This window comes from Melospiza georgiana, chromosome 12 (genome assembly GCF_028018845.1).
Source record: "Melospiza georgiana isolate bMelGeo1 chromosome 12, bMelGeo1.pri, whole genome shotgun sequence".
NCBI lineage: Eukaryota > Metazoa > Chordata > Aves > Passeriformes > Passerellidae > Melospiza > Melospiza georgiana.
Window position 1 is genome coordinate 20192537 of NC_080441.1, and position 17051 is coordinate 20209587.

Genomic DNA, 17051 nt, shown 5'->3' on the forward strand with positions numbered 1-17051 from the left:
TTACAGGGTTAATACTGGGATGCCAGGAAGTAGCATTTTTGAATTTCCCTAGACTTAATATGGAATGTTAGGGGAAGAACCAAAGAAGGAAAATGGAGGGATCAAGGTGGTTTGGAGAGAAATAGACATAGGAAAATAGAGGAATAATACCGTAAGTGGGGTCAGTCATGCTGACAGATGCTGACAAATGCTGATCAGTGTGCTTGTAAGGCCCTGCCTTTCACCTGGTGCATGCACTGTTCCACAGTACCCTGTTTCCTCATTAGACTCAACGTGTATTGATTGCTCTGCAGAGCCAGTGGGATCTGGTGGAGTCAGATGAAAAACCTTTTTGCACACTTGTCTGTGTGTATGAACATGTCTGTATGAGGTAGCTGAAAAGTTGAGTGTCCAAAGGCCAGATAAGCAGTGATCTATATGCTGTTGATAAAGGTACCCTTTATCATGGTATACCATGGTAACTTATCCTTTGGGGCTCAGTAATCTAAAGATTTATAGAATGTCTTATGGATAGGCCTTAGTTACACTTAATGACCCATTTTTTCCTCTAAAAATACAAATGATATCAGGTTAGTTATAATTTCACGCATTAATTTCTTAACAAAGAAGAACAAAATGGCTGCAGGACAAAGTCACTTCCCAGTTGTTCTCTGCAGTTATGTTTCAAGCTTCCGAAACAACAGTTGTATTGAAAAACACATGGATTATAACTTGGTGCCTTCCTGGAGTGCTATGGTCATGAATGCCAATGCCTAAAATCATTCCTAATTATTTTTACCTTTGCATTAGATATTACACACAAACAAGGACACTCTTCTATTCAGAAAGGTCAGTTTCATTATAATGAAAACCACCAAAGGATAGTATAGGGACTTATGATCCTATATTTTCAGAAAAAAGGCATGAGAATTTATGTTTTGGTGCTCTGTAGCCATCTGTATGGACAACATTGCAATATGCCAGGGCATGTGTCCAAAAGGTACAGGGGGACCTTTTCCCAGAGCCTGCAGGGACAGAGGCGCAGGGCAGGGACACCGTGGGACAGCCTGGACTGCACAGGGCACAGGGATGGGCAGCAGCTGCAAGACAGCCCTGCCAGAGCCAACTTGGGCAGCACTTTGGCCATGGCTGCTGGGCCTGAGCCTGAGGCAGGAGCAGGAGACAAGTGACCCTTGCAGGCCTGGGGCCTCATTGCCTCCTTGTCCCTGCTCAGCAGCCTGGCAGGGGCCACCCCATGCTCCTACCCTTGCCATTGCACATCCCCACATGCCAGTGCCCATCCCGGGAAGAGCCCTGAGCAAGGAGGGAGGGACAGGATCTGCCTGGCCAGGGGCTGGGGCTCATGCCTTGGCCCTTTGCATTCCTGAAACACATCCAGGTTTGCTCAGCACCAGAGACACCTTTGCCTTCTTTGTCCCTGCCTGTCATTAGTGCCTCCAGTGTTCTGCTCTAACTGGAACCTGGGGACACTTTCTCAGTCATGTCCCTCAGTGAGACCCATTAAGACTTTAAGAAATTTCAGAGTTTCAATTAAATTTTGAGTTCTTGAGAAGTTTATTGAACACTCTCTCAGGGACTGAGTCTGATGTAAACAACACCAAATCCCCTAGAGGCTCATTAAAGTCCTTGTGCTGTGTCTGTGCTGCTGAGCTTTAAAGAAACAGCTCTTCCCAGAACCAGCTCCTCTCCCAGCCCAGCAGGGCTGAGGGCTCTCCCTGCAGGCACTGAGGGGAGAGGAGCCAGGCAGAGACAGGCTGAAGGCAATCAAGATTGGGAAGACATTGATCTGAGACTTCACTTGGGGAAAGATCTTCACAGCCCTGGACATGGTGAGTGTGTGGGTGCAGGGAAATGTCCCCTGTGCTCCTGGAGGGATCTCCTGAAGCCAGCACACCCCACAGCCTGGGGGATGTGTCAGGAGAACTCTCCCAGTTTCTCTGTGGCACAGGAGCAGGAGGAGGATGTGCTGCAGAGCGGGGCTGCCCTGGGCACTGTCAGAGGGACAGGCCAGGACGGCTCCGGCTGCCAGACACGGCTGCAGGGGCTGAAGCTGGGGCTGCAGCCAGGGCTGCCCAGGGCTGTCCTGCAGAGCAGCTCCTGCAGCCCTCAGGGCTCTTGGCCAGCCCAGGACATGTGCCACCTGCCAGGGGCAGCTCTCAGGCTGCCTGGCAGCTCCCCATGGACGCTGCAGGGGAGAAGTTGGAGGTGGAAGGAGCCAACCCCATCAGGGCAGATTCCTCCTGCTGTGGAGATGGTGCTGCATGGCCAGGGCTGGTCTCAGCTTTCTCCTGAAGGGAAGGGAAAGGGGCTGTCAGCTTTGGCTGTGTCAATGACACTCCTGCACTGTCACCCAGGGCATCAGCAGATGGGCCTCAGATCTCCCTCAGAAAGTGCCTCCTCAGCCTCCTCTCCCTACAGACAGCAGCAGCAGCACCTTGGCTTGCAGCATCTCTGTCTGGCCTGCCCTTAAGGCCCTGGTGCCTGGGAGATGCCCCTGGGCACTCCCCTGTGCTGGGAGGGGTCTGCAGGGCAGAGCTGAACCCCGGGGCTGGGCTGGGCTCTGGCAGCCCTGGCAGGTACAGGACTTGGATATAGAGAAACTATATCCAGAAATTCCTCCTGTCCAGCTTCAAAGGGAAAGAGAGAAGAGTTGGGAGAAAATTATTTTTAAACTGGAGAATTCACAAAGTCCATTTTGTTTTCAAGCTCTGCTTTAGGTGTGATCACGCTTAAATCAAAAGAGGTGTAATGAACAAAGGGCATCTGTGTGGCGACTAGCACTGACTGCACTGGGGCACAGGGAGCCCTGTTTTCCTTCTGGGCTCCAGAGTGTTCAGGCTTAGAGCAGTGCTGAAGATGGGGCAGAAACTCAGCACACAAACCTGAAGTCAAATAAAGTTTAGCAAAGTTCCCTCACAGGAATAGAATTAATTTTGAAGGGAATTCTGACTAAAATACATAGGATAGACTTAAAGACTTGGTCCAGCTATTCTAGTCTTCTTTCAACAGTCCACGATCCCCAGAGTGAAGAAATGTCCAATCTTGCACTGCCATTTCCTTCCCAGGCAGGTGTTAATGCTGTATAAATACCTGTACCAAAAGGCACCAAATGTCCAACAGCAGCTCCATCAGGCACTTCCTCCTGCTGGCATTGGCAGACACGCGGCAGCTGCAGCTCCTGCACTTCTGCCTCTTGCTGGGCATCTCCCTGGCTGCCCTCCTGGGCAACGGCCTCATCATCAGCGCCATAGCCTGCGGCCACCACCTGCACACGCCCATGTTCTTCTTCCTGCTCAACCTGGCCCTCGCTGACCTGGGGACCATCTGCACCACTGTCCCCAAAGCCATGCACAATTCCCTCTGGGACACCAGGACTATTTCCTACACTGGATGTGCTGCACAGCTCTTTTTCTTTCTCTTCTTCATTTCAGCAGAGTATTTTCTCTTGACTGTCATGTGCTACGACCGCTACGTGTCCATCTGCAAACCCCTGCACTACGGGACCCTCCTGGGCAGCAGAGCTTATGCCCACATGGCAGCAGCTGCCTGGGCCAGTGCCTTTCTCAATGCTCTGCTGCACACAGCCAATACATTTTCCCTGCCCCTGTGCCATGGCAATGCCCTGGGCCAGTTCTTCTGTGAAATCCCACACATCCTCAAGCTCTCCTGCACAAAATCCTTCCTCAGGGAACTTGGAGTTTCTGTTTTCACCACCTTCTTAGCATTTGGTTGTTTTCTATTCATTGTTTTCTCTTATGTGCAGATCTTCAGGGCTGTGCTGAGGATCTCCTCTGCGCAGGGAAGGCACAAAGCCTTTTCCACCTGCCTCCCCCACCTCACCGTGATCTCCCTGTTTGTCAGCACCTCATTTTTTGCCTACCTGAAGCCCCCCTCCATGTCCTCCCCATCCCTGGATCTGGCAGTGTCAGTTCTGTACTCGGTGGTGCCTCCAGCCCTAAACCCCCTCATTTACAGCCTGAGGAACCAGAAGCTCAAGGATACCCTGAGGAAAATGATGACTAGCTGCTTTTGAAAAGCAAAAAATTTCCTGTTTTCTTTTGCATAGCTTTTGGAATGGAATTCATGACAGGCCCAGCAGGCCTTCCTGGGTCTTTGGTAGGGGTCAGTGGGGTTTTTAGTCATAATGTTGTATTTGATGAAGTTATTTAATCACCATCCAATTCACTGTCTTTCTCTTGAATTTGACCCACAAGCTCTGTAAACCAGGCATTGGGCTATCGCTACATTTGAAGAAAAGAAGCTACCTTGCAGTGCCTGTTTTATCTGGTATTCCAACTCTGAGCCCTGCGTGAAGTTAGGAGGAAGAAGGGGAAAAGAGTCCCAGCAGAGCAGCACAGCCAGGGAGCAGCAGGGATTGGTCCTTTCAGAGCTGCTGTGCCCAACTCCAGCCTGTCCTTCCCAGCCCTGCTTTGGCTGTAAGGTCAGAGTGCTCTGGCAGCTTGTTCACTGTCCTGCTGTGGCCACAGGCAGGGCCAGGCCATGGGCACTGCTGGGACACAACTGGGCTCCAGCACAGCAGCTCCAGCAGCAAAGGGCATCTCCTGAGGGCAGGGCAGGGAGGTTTTGCTCCCCTCCAGAGCTGCTGTCAGCAACGTGCTCCAGGAATGCCCTGGCACAGCAGAGCCCAGTGCCTGGGGCAGGAGGGGAGTGTGCAGGGGGGTCTCACAGCAGTGTCCTGGCACAGCCAGAGCTCCTGGCACGGACCTGAGGCAGCAGCAGAGTAGGGCCTGGGCTGTGTCTTTGTTCTGGGGCAGCCTGGGAAGGTGGCCCAGGGCAATTGTCCCACACCAGCCCCTGCAACCACCATTGCCAGCACTGGCCTCTCCCCACCTGCAGGAGGTTGTTTGTCCCTGCACGGAGGGACACCAAGTGACCAGGCCAGCAGGCCGTGTGTGCTCTGTGCTGAGGAGATCTCAGCAGTGCATCGTGTGTGTGAGGGGAGATGAACCCCAGTGAGCACAAACACCATCAGCAGCACCTGGGGGTGGCACAATTCCAGTGGCACAAACAGGGCCTTGAGGCCACTTCACTCTGAGAGGAACATCCTCTGGGCAAACACCTGAATTCTTTGTGGGATTGTGGTTAGGACTGCACAGAGAGAAATATCCCAGGCAGGGAGGCTATAGGAAAAAATGCTCAGGGCAGCCATGGACTGCACAGATAGACATTGGATAGAGTGAGGGTCTGTGGGGAGAAATCAGAGCTGCCTCCCTTCTGAACCACCCTGAGGACCTGGACAGGGCTGTGCTGTGTTCTGGGCACTGAGCTGACACTGAGGGAGGTGTAAAAGGCCTTTGGTGTCAGGGCTGTTGAGAAGGCTGGGCAGAGTCACTGTGGGACCTCTCTCAAACCCCTTGGAAAGGCCAGAGCCATCCCAGAGGGTCCTGGGCACTTGGGAAGGACAGACATGGAACCAGTCTGCACACAGGGCAGGGGGGGGCACTGGGAGAGTCACAGGCTGCTCAGGCTCAGCAGGGAAGGGGATGTGGCATATCCTCCTGCAGCCATTCCAGGCACTGGCAGGACAGGGCAGGGACTGCAGAACCCACGTGGGAGGGAAAAGGAGGGGATGTTGTGTGCCCAGAGTTCAGCCAGGCCTGGGACAGGGTCTGCTGTGGTCTGCTCAGAGCCAGACTGGAGAGAGCTGGGCTGAAAGAGTGGAACATGGGCTGGGTGGGAATTTGGCTGAACAATGAGGGTCAAATGTCATCCATGGTACAGAGTCCTCTTGGCAGCCGCACCCTGCTGACATCCCTCAGTGACCAGCCCTTGACCACAACTGTGGGATATTTCTATTATCTCTACAAGGGCATGAAATGTACTTTCAATTCCTTTATGAATGGTGCCAAATTACAGGGAGTCTGTGACTGAAGTCATCTAGTAAATGGTGACTGCAAAACGTAATTGGGCAAGATGACTGAGTTGGGTAAAGGTATCTTGCCATCAGGTGCCAAGTAAGCCCCAAGAAAGGGCAGAAAAAACTTGTGCATCAGAAAAAAGGGCAGTTCAATAGGGAAAAACCCAAACCTGACCAAAAAAAATCACAAACTCAATCAAAAAACCAACGCAAGACCCACCTACAACAACACAAAAACCCCACAAACAAACCAACCTCAAAAAGAAAAAGCCATAAACAGAAGAGAAGCAAATTCACAGGAAATCTCCTATCAGCAGAAAATGTTTAACCACCTTGTGGCAGGAGAGGATTCTGCATGTGTTGCTGCTGTTTTGAAAGAAAAATGTCTAAAAAAATAAATTAATCCCCTACCCCCTCATCTCCCCATTTCTCTATGGTGATTGCTGATCATGGTGTGACATGGAATGGAACATCCCTTGGGTCAGTCCAGCCCAGCTGTCCCATCCCTGTTTCCCAGGAAAACTTGCCCACCCCAGGCCCATAGGTTGGGGGAGTTGCAGACACCTCATGCGGGGCGAGCACTGAGACAGGAACAGGAGAACAAAACAACATTTACTCTTGTCAAGGACAGTAGAACAGAACAGCCCAGCCTTGGAGAAACTAATTGAGGATGTACCTTTGGCAAACAGAAGTCCCAAGAAATGCAAGCAGGATGCCAGCTCAGCTCTGCAAGGCTGACAAAACAGAAGTTATGCAGAACAATAATATTGCCCTTACTCAAAAGGAGGGGTCAAGGAACAGCCACCTCAAAAGGACACTGGATGTTGAAGACAAAACCCAAAGAACCATGAAAGGATTTGTGATAAGGGGTGCAACTATGTCAAAAAAACTCAGAGGAAGTGGAGATAGCAAATGAATACATAATCAGTGTGTGTGATAAAAACTCTGTTTATTTGATGCTCAGTGCACTCCAATGGAGGAAGGATGGCCCAAGTGACCACCATGCTGTAATAAAGAATACCTGCTTTCAAATACTCCAAACTGTGTTCAAAAGTTTCTATCCAGTAGATTTCAGTATCAGTGGTGTCCTTGACTCCATTGTACCCCACAGTTTCACAATGGCCCCTTGGTTCCATGAGGCCCTGCTGTAGAACAATGGACCCTTGGTTCCACTGGGTTCCGTACTGTCAAAATGGCCTCCTTGGTTCTGCACTGCCACAATGCTCTCCTTGGTTCCACGAGGCCTTGGTGTGTCACAACAGCCCCTTGGTTCCATCAACTACCAGAGTGTCACCCTGGTGTCTTGGATCTGCAGTGTCACAATGGACAATTGGTCACAAGCAGCCCCGCTCTGTCACCATGAATATTTGGTTCCACGGGCCCCCCACAATGTCACAATGGCCCCTTGGTTCCACGAGGTTCCTCTGCATCACCATGGTCGCCTTGGATCCTTAATATCTCCATGGACCATTGGCTCCATGTGGCCCTGCTCTGTCACAGTGGTTCCTTGGTTCCACTGCATACAACGGAATCTTGGTCCCTTGAGGTTCTGTACTGTCACAATGGTCTCCTTGGTTGTGGGCTCTAACAATGGACCCTTGGTTCCATGAGTTTCCATGATGTCACAATGGTCTCCTTGGTTCCACAAGGCCTTGCTGTGTCACTATGGACCCATGACTCCCTGAGCCAGTGTCAGAATGGCCCCTTTGTCCCATAGAGCCCCACAGTGTCACTATTGTCTCCCCTTGGTTCATTGAGGCCTTGCTGTGTCACAATGCTCCTTTGTTTCCATGAGGCCCCATGTGTCATAATGGTCTCCTATGGTTCCATGAGGCCCAGCTGTATCACAATGGCCCCTTTGTCTGGAGCCCCACAGTATCACAATTGTCCTCCCTTAATTCCATGAGGCCCCACAAAGTCATAATGGGCCTTTGATTCCATGAGTCCCATATTGTTCCAAGAATCCTTAGGTCCATGGGGCCCTGTAGTGTCACAATGGTCCCTTGGTTCCATGGTGCCACACAGTGTGACAATTGCCCTTTGGCCCAACAGGGCCTCAGAGTGTCACAATGGACTCCTTGGTTCCATGGAGGCACAGAGTGCCACAATGGCCCTTTGGTTTCTCAAGGCCTCAAAGTATGAAAATGGCCTCCATGGTTCCATGAAGTCCTTCTGTGTAAAAAAGGCCTTTGGTTCCATGATGCCTCATAGTGTCACAATGGTCTCATTGATTCTGCACTTTAAGAATTCCCCCTTGGTCCCTTGGAGCCCCACAGTGTCACTATTGTGCCCTTGGTTCCATGAGGCTTTGCTGTGTCACAATGCTCCTTTGGTTCCATGAGGTCCCCTGTATCACAATGGTCCCTGGCTTCCATGAGGCATGGCAGTGTCACAGGGGTCTCCTTGGGGCTGCAGTATCACAATGGACCCTTGGTTCCGTGGGGCCTCACAATGTCAGAAGGGTCTCCTTGGTTCCATGAGGCCCTAGAGAGCCCCTTGATTCAACAAGGCCTCAAAGTGTCATCATGGCCTCCAGGATTCCATGAGGCTCTGCAATGTCCCAATGGACCTTTGGTTCCATGGGTTCCTGCACTGTTCCATGAATCCTTCTTTCCATGGGGCCCTGGAGTGTCACAATGGCCTCCTTGGTTCCATGGTGCCACACAGTGTGACAACTGCCCCTTGGCCTGCCAAGACCCCACAGTGTCACAATGGTTCCTTGCTTCCATGAGGCCTTGTAGTGTCAGAATGGTCTCCATGATCCCATAAGGCCTTGCAGTGTCACAACAGACCATTGGTTTCATGGAGCCCCACGATGTCACTATAGTCCTCTTGGCTTCACAAGGCTCTGAAGTGCCACAATGGCCCTTTGGTTCCACAAGGCCTCCAAGTATAAAATGGCCTCCATGGTTCCATGAGACCCTGCTGTGTCACAATAGACCTTTGGTTCCATGATGCCCAAGAGTGTCACAATGGTATCCTTGGTCCCACGGTGTCAGAATGGACCCTTCATCCCATGGACACCCACAGTGTTCCCTGCAGTCCCCTTGATTCCACCAGGCCCTGCCATGCTCTACAGGCCCCTTGGTTCCATGTGGGTCCCATTGTCAGAACAGTCTCCATTATTCCATAAGGCCCCACAATGTCCCTATGCTCCCCTTGTTTCCACAGGGCCCTACAGTGGAACAATGGATTCTTGGTTCCATGAGGTTCCTCAGTCCCAATGGTCTCCTTGGATCCGCATGAGCTCTCACACTGCTAGCAGCAGTCTCCTTGATTCTGCAGTGTCACCATGGACCCTTTGTTCCATGAGGTTCCGCAGTAGAACACAGTCACCTTGGTTCCGTGAGGTTCTGCAATTTAACAACGGACCCATGGTTCCACCAGGCCTTGCTGTGTCACAATGGCTCCTTGGTTCCAAGAGGTTTCTCAGGGTCACAATGTTCTCCTTGGATCTGCAGTATCACAATGGACCATTGCTTCCATGTGGCACCAATGTGCCAAAATGGATTTTGGTTCCATGGGGTTCTGCTGTGTCACAATGAACCCTTTGTTCCATGAGTTTGCACAGTGTCACAGTTGACTCCTTGTTCTGTGAGGCCTCGCCATCACCAAATCTCCAAAATATCAGAATAAGACCTGTTAACACTAATTTGCTTTTTAAGAGGGGATCATTTTTTCAGGCCTGAGGTCTAGTGAGGGATAACTTCTAACCTTATGTGGACATGTGATTATACCAGCATCAGTAAGTGTGTATTACAATTTACTCACTTCCCTAAAACCCACCCCAAGTTCCCAGATTCAGTCCTTCGATTTTCTGTTGCTACATTTTTGACAGAGATGTCTTCTCTTCCAACCATCCTTGCTGTGAAAGCAGCCCCTGCATGCCTTGTTCCTGTGCTAAAAGTTCACAGGCACAGTAAAAATTGAACTAATCCTTTTGATATCAAGGCCAAGGCTTTGTGTGACGAGGCAGAGGCAGGCAGGAGGCAGAGCTGTCAGCACAGGAAGGGCCCAGCCAGGTGGGGCAGCCGGGGGATGCCGACAGCCTGCAGGGACAGAGGCGCAGGGCAGGGACACCGTGGGACAGCCTGGGCTGCACAGGGCACAGGGATGGGCAGCAGCTGCAAGACAGCCCTGCCAGAGCCAACTTGGGCAGCACTTTGGCCATGGCTGCTGGGCCTGGGCCTGGGGCCACGAGGGCACAAGTGACCCTTGCAGGGCTGGGGCCTCATTGCCTCCTTGTCCCTGCTCAGCAGCCTGGCAGGGGCCGCCCCATGCTCCTGCCCTTGCCATTGCCCATCCCCACATGCCAGTGCCCATCCTGGAACGAGCCCTGAGCAAGGAGGGAGGGACAGGATCTGCCTGGCCAGGGGCCGGGGCTCAGGCCTTGGCCCCTTTGCATTCCTGAAACACATCCAGGTTTGCTCAGCACCAGAGACACCTTTGCCTTCTTTGTCCCCAGCTGTCATCACTGCCTTCAGTGTTCTGCTCTAACTGGAACATGGGGACACTTTGTCAGTCTTGTGCCTCACAGGGATCTATTTAAAGCACAAGAATCTTCAGTGTTTCAATCTCACTTTGAGTTCTTGAAAAAATTTTAGAGCCCTCTCTGAGGGACTGGGTCTGATGCAAAGAGCACCAAAGCCCCAGAGGGTCATTAAAGTCCATGTGCTGTGTCTGTGCTACTGAGCTGGGCCGGGCTCCTGGCCCAGAGGCAGCTCCTGGCAAGGGCAGCGCTGCAGAGACAGCTCTGGCCAGGAGCAGCTCCTGTGCACAGCCCAGCAGGGCTGGGGCACTGCCAGGGCCCCTCAGGGACACCAGCAGGGCACAGACAGAGCTCACAGGGGCTCAGCACTGTCAGGGGCTGTGGGATGGCCCCGAGGGGGCTGTGTCACAGCAGCACCTCTGTGGCTGTGTCATAGAGGCACAGAGCAGCTGGGATGTCAGCAAGGGGCTGTGTGACAGCACAGAGTAGGCTGTGAGATCATGGTATGACTGTGTGGCATTAAAGAGTGGGCTTTGAGGCCAAAGTGTGTGCTGTGACATTACAGAGTGGCAGAATGACATCACAGAGAGGCTTTTGTGGCATCACTGAGAGGGTTGTGACATAGCAAAGTTGGCTGTGACATCATAGAGTAGGGTGTGAGGCCATAGAGCAGATCCTACCATTATGGAGGGTGCCTCTGTGATGTCAGAGAGTGGGTTGTGACATCACTGGGTGGCTGTGTAAAATCATAGAACAGGCTGTGACATCACAGAACAGAAAGTGACATCACATTGTGATTTTTTGACATCAGCATCTTCTGTGTCGTCACAGGATGCTGTGTGACATGACAGGGGCTGTGTGACATCACAGAGGCTGTGTGAGGTCACTGGGGAGGTCACTCTGCCCCGCCCCCCTCACAGTTCCCCCCAGAGCAGTCCAACCCTGCTCGTGCACAGCGGGGTCCCCTGTCCCCCTGGGTCCCCCCACCCTCAGCCCCTCAGCCTCCCCCAGAGGATGTTCCACGAGATCGACCCCAGAGCCTGACACGGGGATGGGGGGCTGGGGCCCTGGGGGTGGGACAGGGGGATAGGGACCCTCCGGCAGTGTCTCTGTGTCCCCCAGGGCCAGAGCCTGGGCCAGGGCTCCTTCACCCTGTTAGGAACGAGGCCTTGAGAGCGCTGAAAAAATCCCCAGCAAGGGATCAGCAAAAACCGGATTTAATATTAAGGGACAGCAGCACAAAGTTCCTTGGCAAGAGTCACTCTGCTCCTGACTGGACACTTCAGGTACACCAAGGAAACAAAGCAACAACAAAACCAAACAAAACCCAGGCAATCAAGCCAGAAATTAACCCAGAACTGTCCCTGTGTGTGTGTGTGAGACCACAAGGACAGTGAGGGCAAGGATAAATGGAATATGGCCTAATAGCTTAACAGGACTTAACTGATACCTTAGACTTCAGCATTAAGCAAAAGAACAGCACTTAACACTATTTAACCTAACTTATAATCAATTACTTAATGATGTAAGAGTGGAATAACACTAAAAATTATTCAATTTCTTTTATAATTTATATTAAATTTAACAACTTAGCAAAAGAACAACTCTTCGGAACATTTAACTTAGCTTGCCACTTATGACTTAACCTCACTTATAGCACTGACTAACTCAGCTATCCAAGGCACTCCAACCCCTCAGAGAGCAGCATTTCTGCCACATTTCCCCATCACAGGCACTCCTGTGTGCACACAGACACAAAGAGTCAGTTCCAGGCACCTGTGAGAAATTTCCCTGAGGGCAGGGAATGCTCCCTGTGGATCTTTGGTATCTCCCCAGCGGGCAAAGGGCTGAGCCTGGAGGAGTGGGGAGATCGGCCCAGGCTCCATCGTTGTTGGGAATCCCCAAGTGCAGCAAACGGGAGAGTTCCCGGCTGGGAGAGGCCCCACTCAGAGGGAGTCGCTGGCCCAGGAGAGCTCCAAGGGCTCCTTTTGGAGCGCTGTTTGCAGGGCCCCAAGAGAGGGGCTTCAGTCCCAGCAATGGCTCATCCTGGCCGCACTTGGCATCAACAGCTTTCTTTGGCAGGGTAAGAACAGGGATGTTGTGCCACTGAGGGAACAAAACCAGTTCCCAGGGCTGCTGCTAAAGGAACCAGGAGCTGGTTGGGCAGCAGCAGTGCCTGGAGCAGACAGTGTTTGTGATGAGCTGCAGAGGAGCTGAGCCCAGGGGCTGCTGGCCAAGGCCGAGGCCCAAGGAGCATTTCTCAGCTGGCAGGGCGGCCTGAGAAGGGGAGGGGGGAATGCAGCAGCACAGGGCCCATGGAACCAAGGGACCATTTTGACACTGTGGGACCCTGTGAGACCAAGGGACCATTGTGACACTGTAGGGCCCTGTGAGACCACGGGACCGCTGTGACACTGTGGGACCTCATGGAATCATGGAGAGCACTGTGACATTGCTGAGCCTCATGGAACCAAGGGGACTGTCCTGACATTGTGTGGCTCCATGAAATGTAGGGTTCATTGTGACACTGAGAGGCGCCATCAAACCAAGGGTCCATTGTGGCACTGCGGGGAGTCCTCAAACTGTGGAGACCATTATGACACTTTGGGGTGTCATGGAACCAAGGGACCATTGTGACACTGCAAGACTCCATGGAGCCAAGGGTCCAAACTGTGACATTGCAGGGCCTCATGGAACCGTGGAGATACCATTAGGACACTTCACAGCCTCATGGAATGAAGGAGACCATTGTGACACTGAGGGGCACCATGGAATCATGGAGACCATTATGACACTTTGAGGCCCCATGGACTAACCAAAGCATTGTGTCACTGTGAGGACTCATGGAACCAGTGAGACCATTGTGACCCTGGTGGTCGCCACAGAACAAAGAGGACCATTGTGATACTGTGAGGCCTCGTGAAACCAAGAGGTCTTTGTGACATTGCAGGGCTGCCTGGAACCAAAGGTCCAGTGTGACATTGCAGGCCTCGTGGAACAGAGGAGTCACGCGACATTGTGGGGCCTGGGGAACCATGGAGACCACTGTGACACTGCAAGTCGTCATGGAATCAGTGGGACCATTGGGAGACTTCAGGGCCTTGTGGAGCTGAGGGGACATTGTGACACTGCTGGACCCCATGGAAACAAGACACCAATATGTCACTGACATTTTTTCATAAAAATCCTTTCTTTAGGATTTTTCCTCTTCTGGGAAGCTGAGGCCCCAGAAGAAGAATGTAAACAATTGTTATCTGCTGGTGTGGAATGTAGCAGGTGCACCTGTGATTGGCCCATGTTCCATGTTTACAATTAAGGGCCAATCAGGACCAAGCTCTCTGGGACAGATTCACAGAGAGCTCTCTTGTTTATTGCTATTCCTATTCTTTTCTTAGCTTAGTAGCTTCTGAGCTTTTCTCTCTATTCCTTTTAGTATAGTCATAATGTACTATATATCATGAATTAATAAATCCAGCCTTCTGATCCTGAAGCCAAGATTCTCGTCCATCTCTTCACCCCTGAGGAACCCTTGCAAAGCCATGTAACACCATTGTCGCACTGTGGGGCCTCATGGATCCAAGGCACCATTGTGACACTATGGGGCCCCACAAAACCAAGGGAAGATGGAACAGGTCTTGCTGGTTTGGCCTCCCAGGGGCCACCTGACTGGTCCAGCTGACCTTGGAACATTAAGACTCTCTTGTCATCTGCTTCTGAAACACTGGTACTCCGTGCTTTCCTTCCCAATGGAAACGAACTGTTCTTTTCCGCCAGGCACCCATGGCCAGAATTGGGATTTCACCTCCAAATTTCCCTATATCCAGAGATTGTTCCAATAGGAATATTGCCAGGACAAGTCTAGCTGCCAGTGATTTCATAAGGGTCACTTCCCATCTGTCCCCAAAATACTGGGGAAGGCTCCATGATTTCCTTCCTGTGGAAAGAACTGTCCTGCTTCTCCAGGTGCCCATGGCCAAGACTGGCCTTCCACCTCCAAAATTCCTTCAATTCAAAGACTGCTCCCAGACAAAATCTGCCCTTATTGACAAGTCTGCCAGGCCTTTGCCTTGTGAGGCTCTCAGCTGCCTTCCAAACACTGGAGCCCTGTGTTTTCCTTCCTGTGGAATAGAACTGTCCTTCTCCTCCAGGCACCCAAGGACAGAATTGGGATTTCACCTCCAACATTCCCTGTTGTGAGAGACTGGAGGAGACTGTTGGCTCAAAATATTTTTGCACAGGGGAGGAAGGGGCAGATCCAGCCTTGCCCTGACCTGGAACTCCAATGCTGCTGTGCCCTGGAACCCCAATAGCCCCAGAGCCTCCATCCCAGCCCAGCAGTGTCTGCCAGTCCCTGGCACAGCACGGGCAATGCTCCACAGCCACCTCTGCAGCCCCAGCCCAGTGGGACCAAATGAGCCCAAGTCCCACCAGGGGGAAGGGCGCAGGGAAACCAAGGGGTATTGAAGGCTGACCACAAGGCAAGCACACATCTTGACCCTACCTCCTCTTGGAATTTCCATCTGAACACTCCCGGAATCCAGGAGTTGGTAGCAGTGTGGGTGCTTCTGTATATGTTTTTTGTTTTTCTCTTTCTGTGTATATTTCTTCTATTTCTGTTCTCTTGCAAATCTTGAGTAACTTAAAACTGCACAGGCTTAGAGTTTGTGAAGGTGAATGGTCCAATTTAAAGCTTTGATAAGTGTTTTTTTTTTTTTTCATTGAATGTCGTATTAAACCATTTGCCAAGTTTCCATAATTTTCTAATATAACTAGTAAAAGCTGTCTTGTTCTTTTGAGCTCCTGATGATCTGTTGTCAGAATTTCTGCCCTGCGTCCAACTCAGAGGAAACAAACAATTGCAATTCCTTTTAAATCTCTCATTGAGAAAGTTTTTTAGTGGATGGGAGTCAGGGCTTGTGTGTCCTGCTTGGCCCAGCCCAGGCAGGGCTTTCCCAGCCACATTCCACACTCCATTTCCCAGCTGGAGCCGCTGGTGCCTCTGAGTTGTGCTGCCCCAGCCCCAGGGACGCTCTCCTTGTCTGCCCATTCCCCCACGGTCTCTGGGCAGGGATGGCCTCAGTGGGGGCTGCTGACATCCTCAGCACCTTGGAGGCTGCTGCTGAATTTTCCTGCTCCAGAGGCTTGTTCAGCCTTCAGCTCTTGAGTGCAGGAATTCAGTGTCCCAGGGCTCATTAACATTCAGAACAGCTGAACAAGCCAAGCCTCTGGGGATAATTTTATTTCAGTTTCCAAATCTTGTGTGGTTAAAAAGAGAGATTTCAGAAGTGCATTCAACTGAATATGTTCTATTTAAAAATACTGTGAGAACACCTTTTTTAGGACCTGTTTATTTTTTTTTCCCCTGTTAATAGCAATCTCCACTTGACATTGAAACCAAGTACCTCCTCATGCAGTTTGAAGATATAAAAATCAACACCATTCATGGCTGACAATCAATCAGACTCTGTCCCTACCCCCACCCCAGCATTTCCCCCATCCCAGCCCTGGCACTCAGGGCAGCCTTGTGCAAATCTGAGCTCCCTCCAGCCCAGGCTGCACCTGCAGCTTTCAGCTCCTTGCCTCCAACTCCCACCTGCTTTCCTTGGAGAAGGAGCTGCCCGAGACACAGAGGGATGTTCATTTCTTGTCAGCCAACAAAGCCAGGGGAAGGCACAGCTCCATCAAATGCAAAAGTCATTCCTCTGCTGGCCTCTGCCCTGCCCCTGAGCCACAGAGCCTGTCCGTTTTCCTTCATCCCTCCTTTGCCAGGGACTTTCTGTGACAAGGGAGCTCTGCCCTGGCTATGGAGGGAGGTCCAAGTTCCACCACTGGAGTGGGAATCACAACTCATCATGTTTGTGTCCTTTTGGGGTCAGGAACTGGTGAGACTCAGAGGCACAGAAAGTTTCTCTTCATGGCCAACAGACCATAGTGGAACAGGACACAATTTAATAACAATCATACTCTTCCCTGAGCTATGTGCAATGTCCCAGCAGTATCTGATGAGTCCACCATCCACAAGTGATTTCTGTACCAGAATTATTTAGACAAACATGGTTCTGTGATAGATATAAACACAATTAAGTTCTTCTATCAGGATGCTCATCCTGGAGTGGATGCAGAGCAGCTCAAACAATTCCTGATTTGCAAAGCTGTCAGTGGTGGTTGGAGAAGGGAGGTCAGGCTGCTCTTGGTGTTGAGGAAATGCTGAAAGCAGCCTCACTTATTTCATCTCCTCCTGTCCTGGCTGATCTCTCCTCTTTCTCCTTCCACCCATTGGCTTTTGTCTCCCACCAGCCTCCCTGTGAAGAGCCTGGCTCTGTGTGCTCCATCCCCTCCTCGCTGGCACTGCCAGGCTGGGATGAGGAGCCCGTCAGCCTTCCCTGCTCCAGGCTGGACAAGCCCAGCTCCCTCAGCCTCCGCTCACAGCCCAAGGGCTCCAGCCCCACCTTGGAGGCCCTTCCCAGACACTGCTCCAGCTGCCAGACATCTTGCCTGCCCTGGGCAACCCAATGCAGGCCACAGTGACTGGAGAACCCACGTCCTTGATGTCCTGGTCACACAGCCCTGGCCCCTTGTCCCCATGTCAGGCTCTGGGGTGGATCCTGTGGAACATCCTTTGGTGGAGGCTGTGGCTCCAGGTGGGCCGGGGGGATCCCGGGGGACAGGGACCCTGCTGGGCAT

The 17051-nt window shown here is 51.8% G+C and overlaps 1 protein-coding gene across 1 annotated transcript; it reads left to right on the forward strand.

Annotated features, from left to right (window-relative positions):
* Positions 1-3109: 3109 nt before the first annotated feature.
* LOC131088671 (olfactory receptor 14J1-like) lies at positions 3110-4033 on the forward strand. Its single transcript, XM_058032913.1, has one exon. The coding sequence runs from the start codon at positions 3110-3112 to the stop codon at positions 4031-4033; it is 924 nt and encodes a 307-aa protein (XP_057888896.1).
* Positions 4034-17051: the final 13018 nt, after the last annotated feature.

Bases quoted from the DNA above. Each gene is read 5' to 3' on its own strand.
- LOC131088671 (XM_058032913.1), top strand. From the start codon at position 3,110: ATGTCCAACAGCAGCTCCATCAGGCACTTCCTCCTGCTGGCATTGGCA.